General features: G+C 45.3%; 1 protein-coding gene and 1 pseudogene across 4 annotated transcripts in view; both read right to left on the reverse strand.

The window, feature by feature from the left end:
• The window catches only part of LOC309519506 (transcription factor IIIB 50 kDa subunit-like), a 39,402-nt pseudogene extending 20,697 nt beyond the window's left edge, over positions 1–18,705 (reverse strand). The window contains exon 1 of the transcript in view: positions 18,685–18,705. The product of the transcript in view is annotated as a transcription factor IIIB 50 kDa subunit-like (transcript). The remainder of the gene's footprint in view (positions 1–18,684) is intronic.
• Positions 3,956–17,375, reverse strand: LOC309519501 (transcription factor IIIB 50 kDa subunit-like). Of its 3 annotated transcripts, XR_014213844.1 has the most exons (8): positions 16,773–17,375; positions 16,527–16,586; positions 15,555–15,876; positions 14,066–14,853; positions 7,571–7,659; positions 6,442–6,887; positions 5,935–6,112; positions 3,956–4,161 (listed from the first exon to the last, which is right to left on the reverse strand). XR_014213844.1 is itself a non-coding variant. In XM_082200572.1 (4 exons), exons 1-4 carry the CDS (start codon positions 16,924–16,926, stop codon positions 14,145–14,147), a joined length of 1,245 nt encoding a protein of 414 aa, XP_082056698.1. In that variant the 5' UTR covers positions 16,927–17,374; the 3' UTR covers positions 13,997–14,144. The 3 variants fall into 3 exon arrangements, 1 of the variants encoding a protein (XP_082056698.1); XR_014213843.1 differs by lacking the exon at positions 7,571–7,659; XM_082200572.1 differs by lacking the exons at positions 3,956–4,161; positions 5,935–6,112; positions 6,442–6,887; positions 7,571–7,659 and having other exon boundaries at positions 13,997–14,853; positions 16,773–17,374.
• Positions 18,706–19,839: the final 1,134 nt, after the last annotated feature.

Below are 19,839 nucleotides of genomic sequence, written 5' to 3' on the forward strand. Positions count from 1 at the left end.
AAGAGGTCTACTCCCATGTATGACTTGCTTAGAATCAACCCCTCTTTGATTACCTGAGAAGTTTATAATCCAGTGTTGTGACTGAATACAAAGGGAGGGCTGAAGAGATATTCAGTGCCAAGCTCATCCCTCTTGAAAGTGCATAGGCAGAAAATGAAGAATGACTACAGTCAAAAGCATGAAAATTAATCCGTCCACGTCTTCAGACATCACTTTGATTGCTGTTTGGCTGCCTGCATTTGTAGCTCAAATTTTCAACAAAATATTTTTTTTAATCACAGTTGATCTGACTGGAAGCCAAAAGTGCATATACAAGCTTACGCTTGCAAAAAGCCATGCTTTACCTTATAGTTGCTATCTTCAAATAGTTCAATTTCCCATACAATGGTCAATGTGGATTTCACCCCAAATGCCTAGTGATGGTGGATGTATTGTTTTATTAGGAAACCTACAAAAGTTAATCCTTTGGAAACTTTAAACTCATATACTGGGCTAGTGCCCCATCCAGAGTAAGGGACCACGATGTAAAGGTACCCTTTAAAAATTAAGGGGCAGATGGAGATACTGAAATTAAGAATTCAATCTTCAACCCAGGAATAAGATCCATAAAAAATAAAATCAGAAAAAGTCTCCAGTTTTTTTAGTCTGCAGCAGAAATCATATTGCAGTAATTCTGACTATTCACATCTTCCAACAATTTATGCAGCAGCATAAACAGAATCTTTTGTAACTGAAGAAAGTGTCGTCTGTCTACAGAAACTGTTCTATCATACAGATACAGAAACTGGAACCAAAAGAGGCACAGTGAGACATTGCACACATACAGCTTTGTGCTAAGCCTCTCTTATGGGGTTGAGAATCATGTGGTCATCCAGATACCTCTGGGCTCCCAATGGCCATCCTTGAGGAGGATGGGAGTCGAGTCCAAGCACATTGGGAGGGCCAGATTCCCTATGCCTGCCCTACTTATTCCTCCTAGTTGGTTTCAGCTACAAGGCAATGCATTCAAAAGCTGCTCAATGTAGTCTTGCAGCTCCCGCACCTGCTGATCTCGCTTTGCAATGACATCTTTCAGCTTCAAGACCAGCTGGATCAGCTCGCTGTGTGTCAGCTGGCCATAAGCATAGGCGGGATCTGAAGGAAGATCATATTTCTTTAGGAAGGAAGCATGAACAGGTTAAAGTCATTTTGATATCAAGAACTGTTGCAAGGATGGCGTCAAAGGATCAGAAAGAAACTATAGAAACCTTTGGTTTCAGGGATTACTGGGGAATCCCAGGAATGATTTCAGAGCAAAGAGGTACCATATTTTTCGTCCTATAGGGCGCACCGGCCCATAGGACGCACCTCGTTTTTTTTTGGGGGGGGGAAATGAATTTTAAAAAATTATTCCCCGCCCCCCGCCGCGGCTGCTGCCCCAAGCCTTGCGCACACCTGCCCGAAGCACGGGGCACCCTCCGGAGGGCTTCCCGTGCTTTAGGCGACAGGCTGCCACCCCAAGCCTCGCACGCTCGGCGGGACCTCCTGCCGGGTGCGCAAGGCTTGCGGACACTCGCCGGGGCTGCAGGCTGCTGCCCACAAGCCTTGTGAGCTCACGGGAACTCCCACCGGGCTTGCAACGCTTACGGATAGCTTCCTGAAGCCTGGAGAGCGAGAGGGGTCGGTGCGCACCGATGCCTCTCGCTCTCCAGGCTTCAGCGAAAGCCTGCATTCGCCCCATAGGACGCACCCAGATTTCCCCTTCATTTTTAGAGGGGGGAAAGTGCGTCCTATGGGGCGAAAAATACGGTAACCTGTCTAAGCATCTTAAAAGCTACTGAAGATTCACAAAAAACTAGAATTTCAGGATTTGCCAGTAAGTACTTTTATGGCATGCAGACAAATGTGCACACAAGGTTTCTGTACACCTGCCTTCAACTATTTCTTCCCAGTAATAAACATGGAAAAGTGAAGATAAGACCCTCCTCATAACATGCAAAAAGTACTAAATAAATACAAAGCAGCAGCAGTAGTGGTTGTTTCAGTTAAGTGATAATAATTCAGGTTCTGTGCTCAAACACCAAACAGATCATTTGCAATATTAGTTGGAGGCACTAAATCACTAAACCTTGCTTATCTGAAAACAAAAATCCCTTTCAGGCCAAAGTCCTTTGGTGAAGATAGCAAGTTTTGAGCCTGGGGAATTCATACCCACTCACAGATCTAAACTTGTGTCAGTAAAAGGCTCAGAAAATTGCCCAGATGGGTAGGATAGCAGGGGCAGGGGGAATCGTACAACTAGAAAACTTGAACACATTTCTGTCTCCAAACGACTATACCCCTTTGCAGTTTGTCTAATCCCGCCAATAAATTTACAAGCTTCCTAACTCAGGGCACAGACCACCCAATTAGGTTTTAAAATATAGTATGTCTTAAATTACCTCTATATCGGCTTCATTTTGGTTACCCAAGATCTTTGATGTTATGCTCTGGTTTTTTGCAGATGATTCGCTTGTTGTAGTATGCGTTGGTTTCATAGGATGAAGTCTGAAAGAAGCACACACAATTAGTTCAGGCAATCCTATAGTACTTTGTACCTGAACAATTTTGTGCAGTTCTCCTTTTGGTCTGAAGGGTTAAACCACAGAGCCTAGGACTTGCCAATCAGGTCAGTGGTTCGAATCCCCGCGACAGGGTGAGCTCCCGGGGCTCACTCCCTGCTCCTGCCAACCTAGCAGTTCGAAAACACACAGTGTAAGTAGATAAATAGGTACCCTTCCAGCGGGAAGGTAAATGGCATTTCCGTGCGCTGCTCTGGTTTCGCCAGAAGCGGCTTAGTCATGCTGGCCACATGACCTGGAAGCTGTACGCCGGCTCCCTTGGCCAATAAAGTGAGATGAGCACCGCAACCCCAGAGTCGGCCACAACTGGACCTAATGGTCAGGGGTCCCTTTACCTTTACTTTTAGTCTTGCATGAAGCACTGCATGCACGCATGTTCCTGCTTTGGCTTCTAAAAAGAATAAAGTACATTTTCCTCTTCTACATACCTCTATTAGTGCAAGTTTAGATTTCATATTTACTGTTAAAACAGAAGATTTATTCTGCCCTCCTCTCTACACTTCAAGACTGATTAAGAAGCTCTCAAATGAAAAGTTTTACTTACCTATTTATTTATTTATATCCCTTCAAGGACCTTGAATACATGCCCACCCAACCCCAATTTTCCTCACTACCACCCTGTGAAGGAGGTTAGACATAGAGATAAGAGACTGGCCCATCACTGAGTGGAATCCTAGTCTGACACTCTTGCTGGTTCTAAACATCTGTCTCCCCCCCCCCAATAAAATATGGTTGGTTCCTTGGATATTTGTGCAGTTACCCAGATGTTTAGCAAGTGTGAAAAATAGAGTTTTCAACAAAGTTTATTGCAAACGTTTGCCTTGATTTCTTTTTTAGTTAAATTACACCCGTGGAACACTTCAGAAATCTAGGTAACACAAAACCTGTGCCGCAGTAAATTGCACTGCACTTATGATCACAACTAACACCGCTTTTAAAAAAAGTTAAGCATTTATCCAACTGCTGCTTTCACTTATTTTGGCAGAACATGAAAACTATATTTAGTATTTTAACAGGACAGTGGGTTTAAAAAATAAAGTAAAATTAAAGGTATAATATGAAGTGCTGATTCCTGTTTATGATACCTTTATTGTCATGTTACAATAGAGTCTGATTACTGCCTAAGCAAAACAAACCTTTGCTCAGTTTTATTCCTTCATTGACACTGCTACAAGAAATAGATACAGATCAACAGGGAAAGATTTTCACCTGTCCATAGGACACAAAATCCCTTACTGCGTTAAAAAGGGGAGGGAAGAATCAAAGCCATGCACAGTATAGCACTTGAGCCTTTATCTTTGCTCCCCCCCCCAATTCCTCTCACCTGAGCTTAGCAGGATGTGTTTCAGTCTGCCTTTCACCAGTCGCCTTTTTATTTGCTGTCAGCTCTCCCCCCTCAATGGAGGACCGTAACTCTGTGGAACCATCTCCACTCCTGGACAAATCTCCAGAAACTGCATTCTTTTCAGTACCCTGGGAATAATCACCTAGCTGCTCATCATCTGAACCCACTTCTGGAATAACAGAAAGGGTGGTGGGTTTGAAGTGAAGCTTGTACCGTCTGTATAAATAAAGAACAGCAAAGGTTCAGCATCAGGGGCTTAAATATTTCCTACCCACCCTTTTCCCACAAGGCCTCAGGGTGTGTTACGTATAAAATAGTTAATTTTCAGTTCAAGCTAAACAGAGTCAGGTTCTCCATGTAAGCAAAATGCCAGATAGGTCTGTAGACTGATATTAGTGGCATTTAGCCAGCAAAGTCCATTTTCGAAAAAGAAAAGAAAAAGTAAAGGGGAAGAGGAAGAGAAGAGAAGAAATAGCCTATTTTAAAAGGAGAACATGCTGTTATGAAATAATTTATCCATATTACCACATGAGTCTCAGAAATAGTTACTTTGGAAGCATCATGCAAAGATTTCTAAAATGCTAAGGACGTCACTCCTGGAACAGGGGGCCTTTACAGATCTGTGATAAGAAACTGGTAGCCGGCATGCTACCAGTATGTTGGGCATGTTCCCAAGATGTCTAGAAAAAGTTTGTTTTCTCATCCAAGTGAATATTCACAGACATACTAACACAGGCATAGGCAAACAGCCCTCCAGATGTTTTGGGAATACAACTCCCATCATCCCTCACCACTGGTCCTGTTAGCTAGGAATGATGGGAGCTGTCAGCCGAAAACATCTAGAGAGCCGTTTGCCTATGCCTGCACTAACAGAAGATATAATTACAGCTACCTCGCATCTTATGCAGTGGTTACATTCCTGGCCATTGCACATAAAAGCAAAATCGCGTAGAGCCAGGAACCCTCAGAACCAGGTGTCTCGCTTACCTGGTTCTCAGCAGGCAGCACGAGGGCTCTAGCATGCTGCTCTGTAATGTTTCCTCCACTCTCCATTTGTTTGTTTGTTCTGCTCCACCCCACCCCCCGGCCCAAATCAGCAATCACGTAGGTAAAATAAGCATTGCGAGTTACCTATATTTCTATTTCACCTTTTCTGTCACAGGACCTCAAAGCTAGATTAAGTGTGTCATGTGTCACATATTTACAGACTTTTGTCTAGAGCTTCATGGTTCTCAGTTAAGTCCTTGGAAGTGTGCTTCAATAAAGGGGATTACATTCTCTGCTAGACATCATTCCATCCTGGAGGCAGAAGAGGGACTGGCTCGCTCTCTTTGCCCTCCCCTCGCAAGAAAGTGGATCATCTTTGTTCTGAAGGCAGCATGCATTGTCATTTCTCTCCTTTCAAGAAGGCTAGAGACAGAAACCCTACAAATTACCGTATTTTTCGCACTATAACACGCACCAGACCATAACGCGCACATAGTTTTTAGAGGAGGAAAACAAGAAAAAAAATATTCTAAACGAAATAGTAGATATATGATTTTTGTGTGTTCATGCTGTGGCCACAGACATGTGATCTGACAGTGAGTTTGGAGTAGCCCAATGCAAAAATCCTGAGGATCCATGTGGATCCATGCTTTGTAACCACGGAGAAGGGAAGGAAGGGGAACTATGGATCCTCTGCTCACGACTGCAGCAGATCCCCCCCCCCCGCCGCCGCCGTCACCCGCAGGCATTCGCTCCATAACACGCACAGACATTTCCCCTTACTTTCTAGGAGGAAAAAAGTGAGTGTTTTGGTGCAAAAAATACGGTACCTGCAGAGTTACTAATCAACTGAAACCTACACAGGGCATGCCTGCCCTATCAGGAGGAAAGTTCTTACTCAGCCTGTAAAGTAAATATTTTCTATGACATACAATGAAAACCACTGGGTAGCAATAGCCTTAAAGCATGTCAAGCTCTCAAAATTCATTTCTCAAGACTAACCTTGGCCTGACGCGTTTGGTCTGAGATGGTTTCACAGAAGCTGAGTTTTTTTCTGGCTTCTCTTCTGCTGAGATGTTTTCATCAAAAGGGTTCAAGGATGCCTTTGTGATTCGGAGGTCCGCAGTGCTGCTCTTATCTGAGCTATGACCTCTTCTGTGACCCTCATTTGTGGAGGGTTCTGAAAAGAAAGAAATCAGCATCAGAATAGTGAAAGCACAAGTCCTAATACTACTGAAAATACTAATACCTAATCCAGCCCTAGATCAACTGATGGCTCTTAACAACAGCAGTACACTGAGACCCACCTGCATCCCACTCATTTACAACTATTAGGCACAATCATGAAGACACTTCACAGCTTCCAAGCACTGTCTTTAAATAATACAAGAAGTCCAGCTTTAACTATTATGAAGAAATGGCACATTTTACTACTTAGCACACTTTGTAAACTACACAACTGTTAAAACATATGAGAAATATATTCTCTTTTCAATAGACAATACTTACTCTCTGAAACAGGAGTTAAAGTGTCATCATCACTATCACTCCATCGCGATGAAAAGTCACTGGGATTAAGTCGAACTCTCTCTGTAACCGGTTGGAGAGAAGGTAACACAGACATGGACTGAGAGAGGTTGCTTTTCTGTAAACCACGTTTGGAGAATAAGGTCTTGAACTTTGATTTTTTCTTTTCTTTCTCATTTGACTCTTCCTCACTGTCAGCCGGGGAGTGACTAATGCTAGGAACCATAGCTGAAGCTGTGTCTGGCAATCCATTGCCTCGTTTCCCCTTTAGCTTGTCTTTCAGCTTGCCAAATGGTCTCCGTGACTTATCTTTCATGGGCAGATCAAACATGCTGGCTGTCATGTTGCTCCTCATGAATTGGATATCCACCTCAATCTCACCTCTCTCTTTTTCCTTCTTTCCTGGTTTGGAGTGATGCCTGTACCATCTGTACAAATAAAGAACAGCAAAGGTTCAGCATCAGGGGCTTAAATATTTCCTACCCACCCTTTTCCCACAAGGTCTCAGATTCTGTTACGTATAAAATAGTTAATTTTCAGTTCAAGCTAAACAGAGTCAGGTTCTCCATGTAAGCAAAATGCCAGATAGGTCTGTAGACTGATATTAGTGGCATTTAGCCAGCAATTTCAATAAAGGGGATTACAATCATGTAATAATTATAAGCAAACAAAACAAGTGTTTCTCCAGAATTGCTTTCTGGGGCCTCCCCCCAGAGGATCAATGAGAACCATGCCAGAAAACGGTTAATTTTGTACTGTAAATTTATCCATTGTTCAGGGCAATGGGTTCCCCCAAATATTCATATAATTTTGCAGGAAGACACAGGAAAGGCTCTGCTACTAAGCCGAGTCCCATGATCGCTTAACAGCTCCACCTAACCTGTGCTGTTATGCTCTGGTATCATGCAATATTAGCAGGCCTTACTAGTTCATGAGTTATGGTAGAACAGCTCCACAGCATGACCTTGCCCATTGCCAAACAGCTACCTCTCCATTTAAGGTTATGCCATGAAGACATCTGCATAAAAGGTATCAACAGTCAGAGGAACTCTGTAGAATAGACTGTTTCTGCACTAAAACCCAAGATGCAAGCCATCTTAGTGTGTCTAACCTTCTTACTCCCTGAAAGGCACCACATGAACCAAGACAAATTCTGCCAAACAGTCTTGAACGGAGCGGGATACAGCAGAGGATACAGAGCTAGAAAGAGAGAAAATGAGAAAGTCATTACCAGGAAAGTTTTAGAACAGAAACAGCAGCTTACGTACAAAAGCATGTAATTTCTCCCCAAATATTGAATTTTCCGACAATATTTTCAGAAAATTGCATGCCTTAAAAGCATACATATCAAAACAGGAAAGGAAACAAAAGAGAAGAACTAGAGGAGGGAAAAGCACTAGAACACAAGTGAGCGATTTTCTATATTCACATTTTGAAAGCTCATCATTTGGCCCAATTTCCTAAAACAGCGGATAGCACGGTGAAACTATTTCTAGACAAACTACAGGAAGTTATTGCATGGCTAAAAGATTACCCTTAAAAAACAAAAACGAAAAGCACACACAGTACTACCACATCAGGGAAAAGGCCTGACAGAAATAATCTCATTGACATCTAATTCTTTCAGTACAGGGAAGTGTTTCTGTTTTACAAATAAGCATCCAGTCTTGAGATCTGGCAACAGTTTCATCCAAATTTCAGATTTCCCTGCCTTCAGACGAAAAAATATTAACTGGTCTGAATTGCATCTTTGCATTGTCTGTCCACATGTTAAGGGTGTGGTGTTGATTAGTGAGCTACCTCTTAATTGATAGATTCCGCCATAAACCTTGAAGCCCCAATTTTCATCTGTAAAACTAATAAAGTGCTTCAACTCTGACTTGTGCTGTTTATTCTAACAATAAAGTGTTATGAACAAGACATTTGTTTCTAAAATGATTTGAATACTTATCATGCCTGTATAAAGCAGTCAAGACTGCCAAAGTAAACTTGGTAAGCCTGCTGGATTTGTTACGTTAAATATTTGAGTATGAGAGCTGCCATTATTCACAGTAAGACACTTTTAAAAGAGTTCTTTACAAACACTGTTTTTGTAATACACTGTGACTTACAGTTTTAAAAACTAGGATGTTTAGCTCAGTCTAAACATATGTTTGCCAAACAGAAGGGTATTATGCATTCTTACGAAATGTTGCTTTTTGTACTCTTAACACAGATAGCCAAGAATCAAGGTGCACATACACATTTTAATGGCAGGGTTTGTTCTACAATAGCTATGGAAGCAGGCATCAGTGGAAAATTACTATAGCACATTATTTATTTTATCAGTATTTATATTTGAATCTGTTGCTCTTCAGATGTGAAACTCAAATATCATTGCTGGCCAATAGAGCTATGTCCCCAACAGCTCACCTGACAGTACTAGATAAATTGCTTGAATAGCACAATGTGGCTAATTTTTTTTTAATTCTTACTCACTGGTTTAAACCTTATACATAAAATGGCACAATGTGAAGCATAACTGGGTAGGTGTGAAATCCCAAGAGCTATCAACCTATTGAAGAAAACTTAACTGATCATGAGTTTTAGTCAATTAACCTACTGAATAATTTGTACAAATATAAAACAAACTGTTCTGAAGCAAGCATATTTTGTTTTAAAATAATGCATGTGTTGCAGCACACATCTTAGAAAAAGAAATTCTTGCAAACCAAGATTTAAGGAGAAGACAAAGATGCCAACGTTTAGGGGATTCATGATTGGGAGATGGACCCTAGTTTAGGAGGCCCTATAAAGGAATTAACTAAATTCGTATCAGCTACTCGCCTTGACAACTTAATGGAACTTCCATGTTCACAAGCACAACGGCGTAGTGTGGGTTGTCAGCACCCGGGGCAAGGCAAGTAATTTGCGCCCCCTAACCCCTAACCTGCTGCCGCTGCCAGCTTCTTCTTGCTGCTGCCTGGGCTGGTCTGCTGTGGTTCTCTCCCGCGCTCAGTGCTGCGCTGGGCGGCCGCTGCACTGTCCCTCCCCCAGATAGTCCCTCGCTCTCTCTCCGCACCACACGCCTGGCACCCACCCCCTCCACAGTGGGCGGCTCGGATCGGATTCGCACAGCCAGCACTGCAGTGAGAGAGAGTGAGTGAACCAGGTAGGGGCAGAGAGCTGCGAGTGCGAGCGCCCCCCCCAGATGTTGCGCCCGGTGCGGCCAGCCCCCCCTGCACCCCCCACGCTACGCCACTGCACAAGCATTAATACCACTGAATATCAGTTGCCAAGGCAGCAAACTGAGGAAGAACTGTCAGTTCCACACCCTGCTTGCATGTTTCCTGGATGCATTGAGATAACCGCTATCCAAAGCTGGATACAAATTTTTTTATTTAATAGATGTTTATTCTTCCCTTTAGCTAAAAGTAGGTTGTTAGGGAAGTTTACAACAATGGAATAAAATTAAGTATGCCAACTACTGTGATCCAGCAGAACTCTGCTCAGGAAAGGTATCAACAGGATACTTTACAGTGGTACCCCGCAAGACGAACGCCTCGCGAGACGAAAAACTCGCAAAACGAAAGGTTTTTTCGTTTTCGGGTTGCCTCGCAAGACGAATTTCCCTATGGGCTTGCTTCGCAAAACGAAGCTTGCCCCGGGGACAGCGGGTCTTCTCTTTTGAAGCAAGGGGCTGCGGGGAGATCGCTTCTCCCGGTGCTCCGAAGCCGGGCGGGGGGGGGGAGGGAACACCTTCTGAAGGCGGGCAGGGGGCGAAAGTCTTTGCTCCCAACCTGCCTGCCTGTCCTGGAGGGCTTTTGAAGGCAGGCGGGGGGGAGCAAAGACTTTCGCCCCCCGCCCGCCTTCAGAAGAGGTCCAGGACCTCTTCTGAAGGCGGGCGGGGGGCAAAAGTCTTTGTCCCCCCTGCCTGCCTTCCCAGGGGCTTTTAAATCGCCCCGGACAGCGGAGAAGTCCTCCGCTGTCCCGGGGTTTTTTAAAATGCTGGGGGTGGGAAGAAAAGCCCTTGCCCCCCCCCCAGCCTTCAGATGAGGTCCGGGGACAGACTGTCCCCGGACCTGGTCTGAAGGCGGTTTCCCTAGGAACGCATTAATTGATTTTCAATGCATTCCTAGGGGAAACCGTGCATCGCAAGACGAAAAACTCGCAAGACGAAGAGACTTGCGGAACGAATTAATTTCATCTTGCGAGGCACCACTGTACAAGTTGTTCAAAGCTTGCTTGATTGTTTAATAGCCCACCTTCTTCTCCAACGAGCTCAAGATGGCATACGTGATTCTACCCCTCCTCATTTAATCCCCATAACAACCCTATGTTAGACTGAGAGCCAAGGTCAGTCAGTGAGCTTCATGGCTGAGCGGTCACTTGAACCCTGGTCTCCTAGGTCCTAGTCTGGCACTAACCTTTACACCACACCAACTCTTTATATTATGCCGTAGCACATTATACTGCTGTTTATTTCAAGTTTTAATAAAGTGTTTTTAAAAGTTTGATCCCGCCTCTGCTTGCAATGTTTGCTTATTGCATTTTTGCCCCACCCTTACTTCAAATAACTATGTATGAGTGACATACATAGTTCTCATTTCCCCATCCCATTTCATTCTCACAACAACCCTTGTGATTGATTAGACTGAGTGTGACTCGCCCGTGGTCTCCCAGGAAACTCTATGGACAACGGTGGAATCTTTACTAAAAGTGGCAGTTTTAATCCATGATCCATCGTGTTAAGAGCTTAGCTTTTGCTGCTGTCAGATAAACAGCTGAGATGAATAATTCTCATGCGGCATGCTGTTTCACACCTGTTTGGACATGTGGACCTTGAGCCTCTGACATACATAGGTAAATTGCACCTGGAAATGCCATTTAGTCAGCAGGAAGTCAACATCTTCAAACAGAACTATGGAGTAGTAAGGGACCTTGGATGTCATCTAGTCCAATGCCCAACGGATTCAGTGCAGGAATCTTGCAAATACACAGCTTCCTAAGCAAATGGGCATCTACCCATAGCTTAGAAACCTTCATAGGAGGAGATCCCACTACTTCCCAAGGCAGTCTGATCTGCCTTTGAACTACTCATACACTTAAGAAGTTTCTCCTAACGTAAAGTCAAAACCATCTTATTTAAAAGTTTTCAGTCATTGCATTTACCGTATTTTTCGCCCCATAGGACGCACTTTTTCCCCTCCAAAAATGAAGGGGAAATCTGGATGTGTCCTATGGGGCGAATGCAGGCTTTCGCTGAAGCCTGGAGAGAGAGAGGCATCAGTGCGCACCGACCCCTCTCGCTCTCCAGGCTTCAGGAAGCTATCCGCAAGCCTTGCAAGCCCGGTGGGAGTACCCGCGGGCTCACAAGGCTTGCGGGCAGCAGCCTGCAGCCCCCGCGAGTGTCCGCAAGCCTTGCGCGCCCGGCAGGAGGTCCCACCGGGTGTGCGAGGCTTGGGGCGGCAGCCTGTCGCCCGAAGCACGGGGACCCCTCTGGAGGGCTCCCCCTGCTGCGGGCGAGTGTCTGCAAGCCTCATGCGCCCGGCAGGAGGTCCCATCGGGTGCGCGAGGCTTGGGGCGGCAGCCCATCGCCCGAAGCACGGGGAGCCCTTCGGAGGGCTCCCCTTGCTTTGGGCGAGTTTCTGCAAGCCTCGCGCGCCCGGCAGGAGGTCCCACCGGGTGCGCGAGGCTTGGGGCGGCAGCCAGGGCTGGGGGGGGGAGGAAAATAATTTTTTTTTAATTCATTTCCCCCCCAAAAAAATGAGGTGCGTCCTATGGGCCGGTGCGCCTTATAGGACGAAAAATACGGTACATCTGTCATCTGGAGTAACATAGAACAAATCTGCTCCACCTTCTGCATCACAGTCTTTCAGTTCTTTGAGAACTATTCTCCTGCCTCCTTTCCTTTCCTTTCCTTTCCTTTCCTTCTCCAAGATAACCATGCCCAGCTTTTTCAACTGTTCCTCATCGGACTAGGTTTCCAGACTCCTCACCATCTTTGGAATATGCTATAGTTCAGGGGTGCACAACCTCCGGCTCACAGACCAAACGTGACCCACCAGTCCCATTTGCCCACAAGGCCAATCTGGAGAAGCCACGCTCACCTGCCCAATAAGGGATGCCATTAAAGTAGGCTCCCATTCAACCATCGCTCCTACTGTCCAAGCTGCAGCTCATTGAAGACTTGCAAAAGGCTTTGAAAGCAATTCCGTGAAGCTCCTTTTGATCTCTGACATAAGAGACGGAAAGGAGGAATGCAGGGAGGCTTACAAGGCATAACACTGCCAAAGCCTCTTGCACTCTGGAACCCCAACATGGAACCCTACACAATTTATGTTGGCAGGTAGTCAAGACAACCCACTTGCCAACATTTTGATGTCACAATGGCAGAATGTGATTTACTTGCTAGTTGCCCCACCCACACGTCAAAGTTTTTGGCCCCCCACAGCCAGAAAGATTCCTCCTCTAGTTTGTCTATCTCCTCCTTAAAATGCAGCAACTGGAACTGGACAAAGTAATGAACCTGGCTAATCCTACAATGACCACAACACTCTGGCATATCTCCTCTCTCCCTTTGAAGTTAAAGCATGCCCTTATCCGCATTTCTTCAGAAGTCCTGCTATGACTCCCTAAATAAAGAAGGCACAAAAATCAGATGCAACGGGTCATATTTAGGAGGCCTCTCTGGGCAGCGCCTGGCATCAGCCCCCTCCCTCCCTCCCTGCATGTGCCCCGTGCCCCAGCAGGTAGACTGCCCCTGGCAGCGGGAGCTCCACGGGAGGCCCCTCGCTCGCTCGCTCGCTCTCCCCTCACCGTGTGCATGTAGGGACAAAAATTAACTAAGCAGCTCCATTAATCAGGGCGACTGACTCACCACCTATCTAGTGACACGGGCATCATGTTCAGGAACCACCATACCATGTTCTATAAAGAGATGCTTGCAAAGCCACAACTTTTTCTTCTGGATCTAGGTTTAAAGCATGAATGTCTGAAACAACTTGCAATTAGATTTTTACACTTCTCTTCCACTCTCTCATGCCTAACTATGAGGACCATAAGTAGACCAGACAAACATTAATTCAAGTCAAACGCCAACTCAAAGAGGTATTTGTTGCTCAGGCTGGCTGACTGCCTCCACCCAACCCTTCAAGAGTGGATACTACTTCTCACCCAGCGATACGCATGGAAGCCTGCCAATCTTTACACCAAAAGTTGTCCTAAACAGCATGCAAACCACTGCAATGTGGCCACTTCCTATACCTATTCTCAGAGTTGAAGGAAAATAATCAACCTCGCCAACTAGTTACTAGTGGTCCCTACCAGTAACCAAAGTTATCCAAGCCACCCAAACCTGTCTTTAATTATTACCACAGCAGGGTGGAAGGAGCCATGCCTGAAGGATGCGGGAGATTCTTAGTGGGACAGGAGAGCTGGGGGGGGGGCAGGGGGCGGGAATCACATCTGGCAACCAATGAATCCCTTTGCTTCAGACAGTACATAGGTAGACAAGTCTAAAAAGCCCAGGACACAAATTTTCACAATCCTCTAGTGGTTATGATGGCTCATTTACCAGAAGTAATGTATTTAGCATAAACTTTGGAAGTGTATACTCTATACTTACCAAACTAAGCCTCCTAGAGATAATATGTATCAGAAGGCTATTTCTTGCAAGCCTGTCTGAATCACTTGCAGCTTTGAGTTCACAGGCACGCTTGAGCCTTGCTAAACATCTCCTTTTCTTCTGGAGTTCGGATATACTGCTCTATCTCACTGTCTAAAATGGGCTCATCCCCAGTGATAGCAGAATCTTTAAGGCTTAGCTGAGGAGTTCGTAGCCTCTTTGCGGGGTTCAAGACGCAGGGTGGGAGCAAAGGTTTCCGCTTGCTGAACTTCTGCTTCTCTCCTGAAAGGGAGGCCTCTTCTACTGTTGCCGCGCTCTCATCGATTAGCTGCAGTGGTGCAGCTGCTGAGTTTTCTAGGCCACGGTCTTCCGTAGTATCCACGATGCGGAAGGCAGCCTGTAGAAGCACACGGCGGTGCCGCAGAAGGTCACCGATGTACTTTGCCACACTCCGACGGTCCACTTTCAGCACTCGCAACCAGCCCAGCTGAGAAGCCATTTGCAGGAGGATGTTATGCAGCAACTTCAGTCTCTGGTGGGCTGGCCGGGGAGCCTCCATGCCAGCAAGCTTACAGAACTGAGAAAGGGTGCAAGTGAGGCGATCGACAGGCCGAAGAGACTGCCAAGCCAGGAAGGCTGCTGCTGTCACTAGGGGGGTGGGGTGCCGGCCGGTCACCAGCCACGTGTCGCTGGCAAGTTCCACCATCTGGATAGTCCTTGCCACCAGCTGCTCCTTTTCTTCCACAAACTTAGTCGGGACGCTGGGTGTATTCTGGAAAATCTTGAAGCTGGAAAGATGAAAACCAAACAAGCCATTGGATTGGGAGATGTGGCAGGATGGAGAAGACAAATAGGTGAAAGAGGGACATGAGCAAAAAGAAGCATTCTGTGAAAGGGCAAAGGGCAGAAGGCCCTGCATTTTCCAAGGACACCAAAAAGGCAAGCTGAGCAGCTTGAATCACAAAAGGCAAACATCTTCCATTAACCAGCACTATATGGACAGGGCTGAATTTACACTCTTCCTAACTTGTGCTCAAGAAAATTCTGTTTGTTGGCTTCTTGCCCTTAATAATAATAGGAAGGATTTCCAAGCAATTACGGGATTGGTAGCAGGAGCAGAATTCACAATTCTGAGAATTATTTGTTTAAAAAAGGAAGTTTGCTGCCCCTGTGGCTAAAGAGAAAAGCCTGGACCTGCCTGAAGTGCCTCAGATGAAATCTCAGAAATCAGGGAGTTGGAGTATACATGCACATATGAAAATACCCATTTCTTCCATGATGGAGGCACACAGCACACAGGGTTCCTACATCGAAGCACTGACTACACCGATCCCTGCTGAACTTTAAGAAGCTTGCTGTTTCAGCAGCCTTCCAATCAATATACCACACAGTCCGTATGATGCTTGTAAATTCTGTCTCTGAAATATGGAAATTGCACACCAACTTTGAGAAGTATTGTCAAGGAAAGGGCATAAGAACTTCAACATACCTGTTGAGGTGGGTTTTCACCATATCCATCAAGCTGAGAGTAGGCACATCCAGTGCCAGTTCCTTCAGGAAGCGTAGATAGGTCTTTGCAAACAACTCCTTGTCTCCATAGAGTAGCAGGCAGACTGTGCCCATGGTCAGGGGCCAGTTGTGCTGGCGGCAGGTCACAAAGACGCAACAGCCCACAAGCATCTCCTTCTTCTCCAATCTGACTAAACTGAAGCAGGGACGTTTGATTGCCTGCTGGTAATAGGACACGGCTGTATCTTCAAACAGAGAAGGAAGCCGCAGAACTTTGCAGAGATCCCGAACACCTTTGACTCCTGTGGGGGAAAATACCACAGCAGTACTTAAGAAATGTTTCCACATACACATTTATCAGTGACAAATCTAACCGCAGGGTAGGTCTTTGCCTGTATGAAGCTGCCCATATACTAAGATAATCTGTGGAGGCTCTGTTTCACATGCTCCCACTTTTAGAGGATAGATGGGTGGCAATCATGGATAACATATTTTCAATTGTGGTAATGTAACTGGAGTGTCCAAACCAAGCCTACTTTGGCTTTTTTTGGATATTATGGAGAACTTTTTCAAATGAAAGTCTTTGGGGGCTCTAATTGAGAATGGCTGTTAGTATTGCTGTTTCAACTTCATATTTAATTTTGATTTGGCTTTTAGTTATGTACTGATTTTTATTTTTTGCAGCTGTACACACAATTATAATGGCCGTTTAATGGTAATGGAAACAGACTGGTCCATGGTTAACCAGTCTGTCAATGATTCAGGTGGGATTTGATCAGGCAATCAAAATTCTAAAATAGGTTGTTTTGATGTTGGTCCCACAGCAAATAGGTAAGACTGTTTTAAAAATGCAAATTTCTCTTTGCTTTTAGAAATGAAACAATGCAGCTCTTGTGGATGACAGGCACATTAATTTCCACAAAGCATCAACAGAGTAATGCAGAATACGTACCTCGCTGTACACAACGGCTCGTTTGCTCATTCTGACCAGTACTCCGTGAATATGTGACTTCTATGAGATAAAAACACAGATATCAGCCAAACTTTGGTCCAAGCTCTCAAACATGCACCCATTTTCAAACTGTTGAATGGTGTAGGGCCTGTCTATATTTGAGAACTGCTTGCAAGTCGTATCTCAAATCCTATGTCTTTGTAAGATACAAAGAGTTTTGAGCTATTTTGCTATTCTTAGCCTCACCTTGTAAATGTTCTTCATCAGCATATGTGGTTGTGAGAAGCCCTTCAGTCAGAATGAAGCCACAGTCTGCGCACACCAGCTGGTTCTGAGCATAATGAGAGTCCTCTACAATTTCCAAGGAGTCACAGTCTGGACACTTCTCTTGGCTCGACATCTTAGCAGCCTGAAAGCATAAATCAGGTCCACAGTTGGTCACTGATATTTTGGTATTATTTAATTACTTCCATGTATTACATTTACCGTATATCCCACCTGTCCTTTGAAGAGCTCAAGGTGGTATAATGGTTCTCTCGCCACCCAATTTTTATTCTCACAACAACTCTGTGAAATTAGTTGTTTGTATTACTACTACTGGGACGCGGATGGCGCTGTGGGTTAAGCCACATAACCTAGGACTTGCCGATCAGAAGGTCAGCGGTTCAAATCCCCGTGACGAGGTGAGCTCCCGTTGCTCGGTCCCTGCTCCTGCCCACCTAGCAGTTCGAAAGCACGTCAAAGTGCAAGTAGATAAATAGGTACCACTCCAGCGGCAAGGTAAACGGCATTTCTGTGCGCTGCTCTGGTTTGCCAGAGGCGGCTTGGTCATGCTGGCCACATGACTCGGAAGCTGTACGCCGGCTCCCTTGGCCAATAAAGCAAGATGAGCACCGCAACCCCAGAGTCGCTCACGACTGGACCTAATGGTCAGGGGTCCCTTTACCTTTATTACTACTACTACTACTACTACTGCTACTACTATTATTATTATTAATTGAGTTTATATACCATCCTATACCCAGGGCTTTCAGGGCGGTTTAAAGAACAGTATCAACCTAACCAGTTAGAATTGCCCACAGAATTGTTGATTTTTTTTATCATTTACTAAGTATTAAAGTATATCAAATTCTATTCAAAAACCACAGTCACTGCCGGGATGTTAGAAGATATAACAGGACAAAAAGTATGGAGAAGATAGAAAAACAAAGTCTTTTTATTTCCCTCAAAATCAAGGTGTCTCCTAGCTTGAAGGCCTACCATACTCTCACATTTGAAAAGTATCATCATAAAATCAGTCTGAGAATTCTACAGTACAGCGTTACATTTCTGAAAAGAACTACAAAGACTACCAGAGATTTGTGGGGGCTCTGTCTTCAGTTCTGATATGCAGAATGCAGCTTTGATTAGGAGGGGAAGGAAACGCTCTCCAAGTACTCAGCTCAAATTACACAGGGCCTGATCCTGTCTTGTCATTGGAAACTACTGTATTTAAAGGCTCTTGGTGGGGGTGGGGTATCACAGTTTGTCCAAAACCGGAGGGAGCCTGGATGTGGGGCTAGCGGTTTTTCCTCTCGCATTTGAAGCATCACCAGCCTGGTGGCCTGGCAAGACTTGCCCCACAGCCATTCGCTAAACAAGTGCTTCATAATTTTAAAAAAGGGCACGGAGACAAAGTTGTTGTGGAAAGCTCCTCCTTTGTTTTTCCAGAGGCTCCTAAAGGCAAGTGAATAATGCCAGGGCAACCTGGAGTGCGGGAAAGGGGAAGAGATGTGAACTGCTGGCTGGTTAGGGGACACAGAAAAAAGAGGGGGAAACTGACTTGTGTGATTTCGGTAATGGTGATGTAAAAATTGGGGTTTGGCTTTTGCTTCCCAACTCCCCATGGGAATCTGAGTCCCCTAAGTCCATGATCGGCCAGAGAAGAATGGATGGAGGCAGAATCCAGTGGAAAACAAGGCAGATGTTTATTTTTCTGTTGCAACAGAGTCCCCTCCCCTGCTTCCAAGGAGGGGAAGAGACCCTCAACAAAAGTGTGCAGGAACCTTTAAAGACTTTTGACATTGCCCAACCCCCTAAGCCAAAGACCACCCCAAAATCATCATACATATATATCACGGGAGGCGGTCTACAGCAGAAACCCTGCCTAGCAGGATACCTGATAATGGTCGCCGATTGCATTAGCTGGGCAGCCTGGCCATTCTTTCGTGATTATTAAAATTACTTTAGTTCCTGAATCCAGGTCACAGGCTCACCCTATTCATACACAAATACACCCTTAAGACAGGATTTGCAAGCGCAAAGGCAACGGGGAGGCTTTCCCTATTTGCCTCCCTCACTGCAGCTGAGTATTTGAGGTCACTGAGAGTCAAAATGGCCTCAGGATTGCTCTCCCGTACTATTTCAGACACATGGTTTATATATATAGATATGTGTGCATTGATGAATATTTAGTCTACATTTGAGGCCTTAGAATTCTTATAACAAGGGAGAGGAGGAGGAGGATTGCTGGCGGTGCTCACAGAATCAGCGGCAGGTCAAGGGGGTTTCTGCCCACGCCACTCGCGGCTTGCATGCCCTCCAAAAAAATCCCACACCCCCCCCCCCAAAAAAAAACCCGGCCTGGCTCCTAGACAGCCACCCAGGAGCCTCTTTCCCCCTTTACGCGGGCTGACTTATCCTCTCGCCGCCGCTTTCGCAACACCGGAAGAAGCCGGGGGAGCTTTTTCAAGAGGGCACACGCTCCTTCCGGGCAATCCCCATGGCAACGGGGCAATCGGGCCCAGACGCGCTCCAACGCTAAGCGGCCTCCGGAAAGAAACAAGGGAGCGCAGGACAAAGGTTCCGCCAGAGCCGCTCAGCTCGAGGGCGTTAGAGATGCGGCGAGGCGGAGCATTTGTGTCTGGACTGAGGGGTTGTCAGATCTCCGGGAATGAGCTGAAGTTCCAGCCTTTTAAGCTCCTTTTCTCGGAGTTTATTCTTGGAATTTAATAAAAAAGTTTAAAGAACCAACAACACCAGGAAAGCTGAAGACTTCCTTTTCCATCTTTGTAGTAAACCGTCTATTAGCAGCCTACCTTTGTCTCATTTTCACCCTATCTTTCCTGATCTTTCATTTAAAATAAGTTCCCCTTGGAATACTTGTAGATTTTTGAGTGGGGGAGACACCAGCTCCTTCTGTAATAGGGGGAAATATTAATATCAACACTTAGGACTGGAGACATACTCTGCAAATCTAGCCATGTTGACTCAGGTTGTAGCCTTAATCTGGATTCAACCAAAATCTACCTTTCTGTGACTTAAATCTAGTCTT

This window comes from Podarcis vaucheri (genome assembly GCF_965113315.1).
Source record: "Podarcis vaucheri genome assembly, chromosome: 15".
NCBI classification, from domain to species: domain Eukaryota; kingdom Metazoa; phylum Chordata; class Lepidosauria; order Squamata; family Lacertidae; genus Podarcis; species Podarcis vaucheri.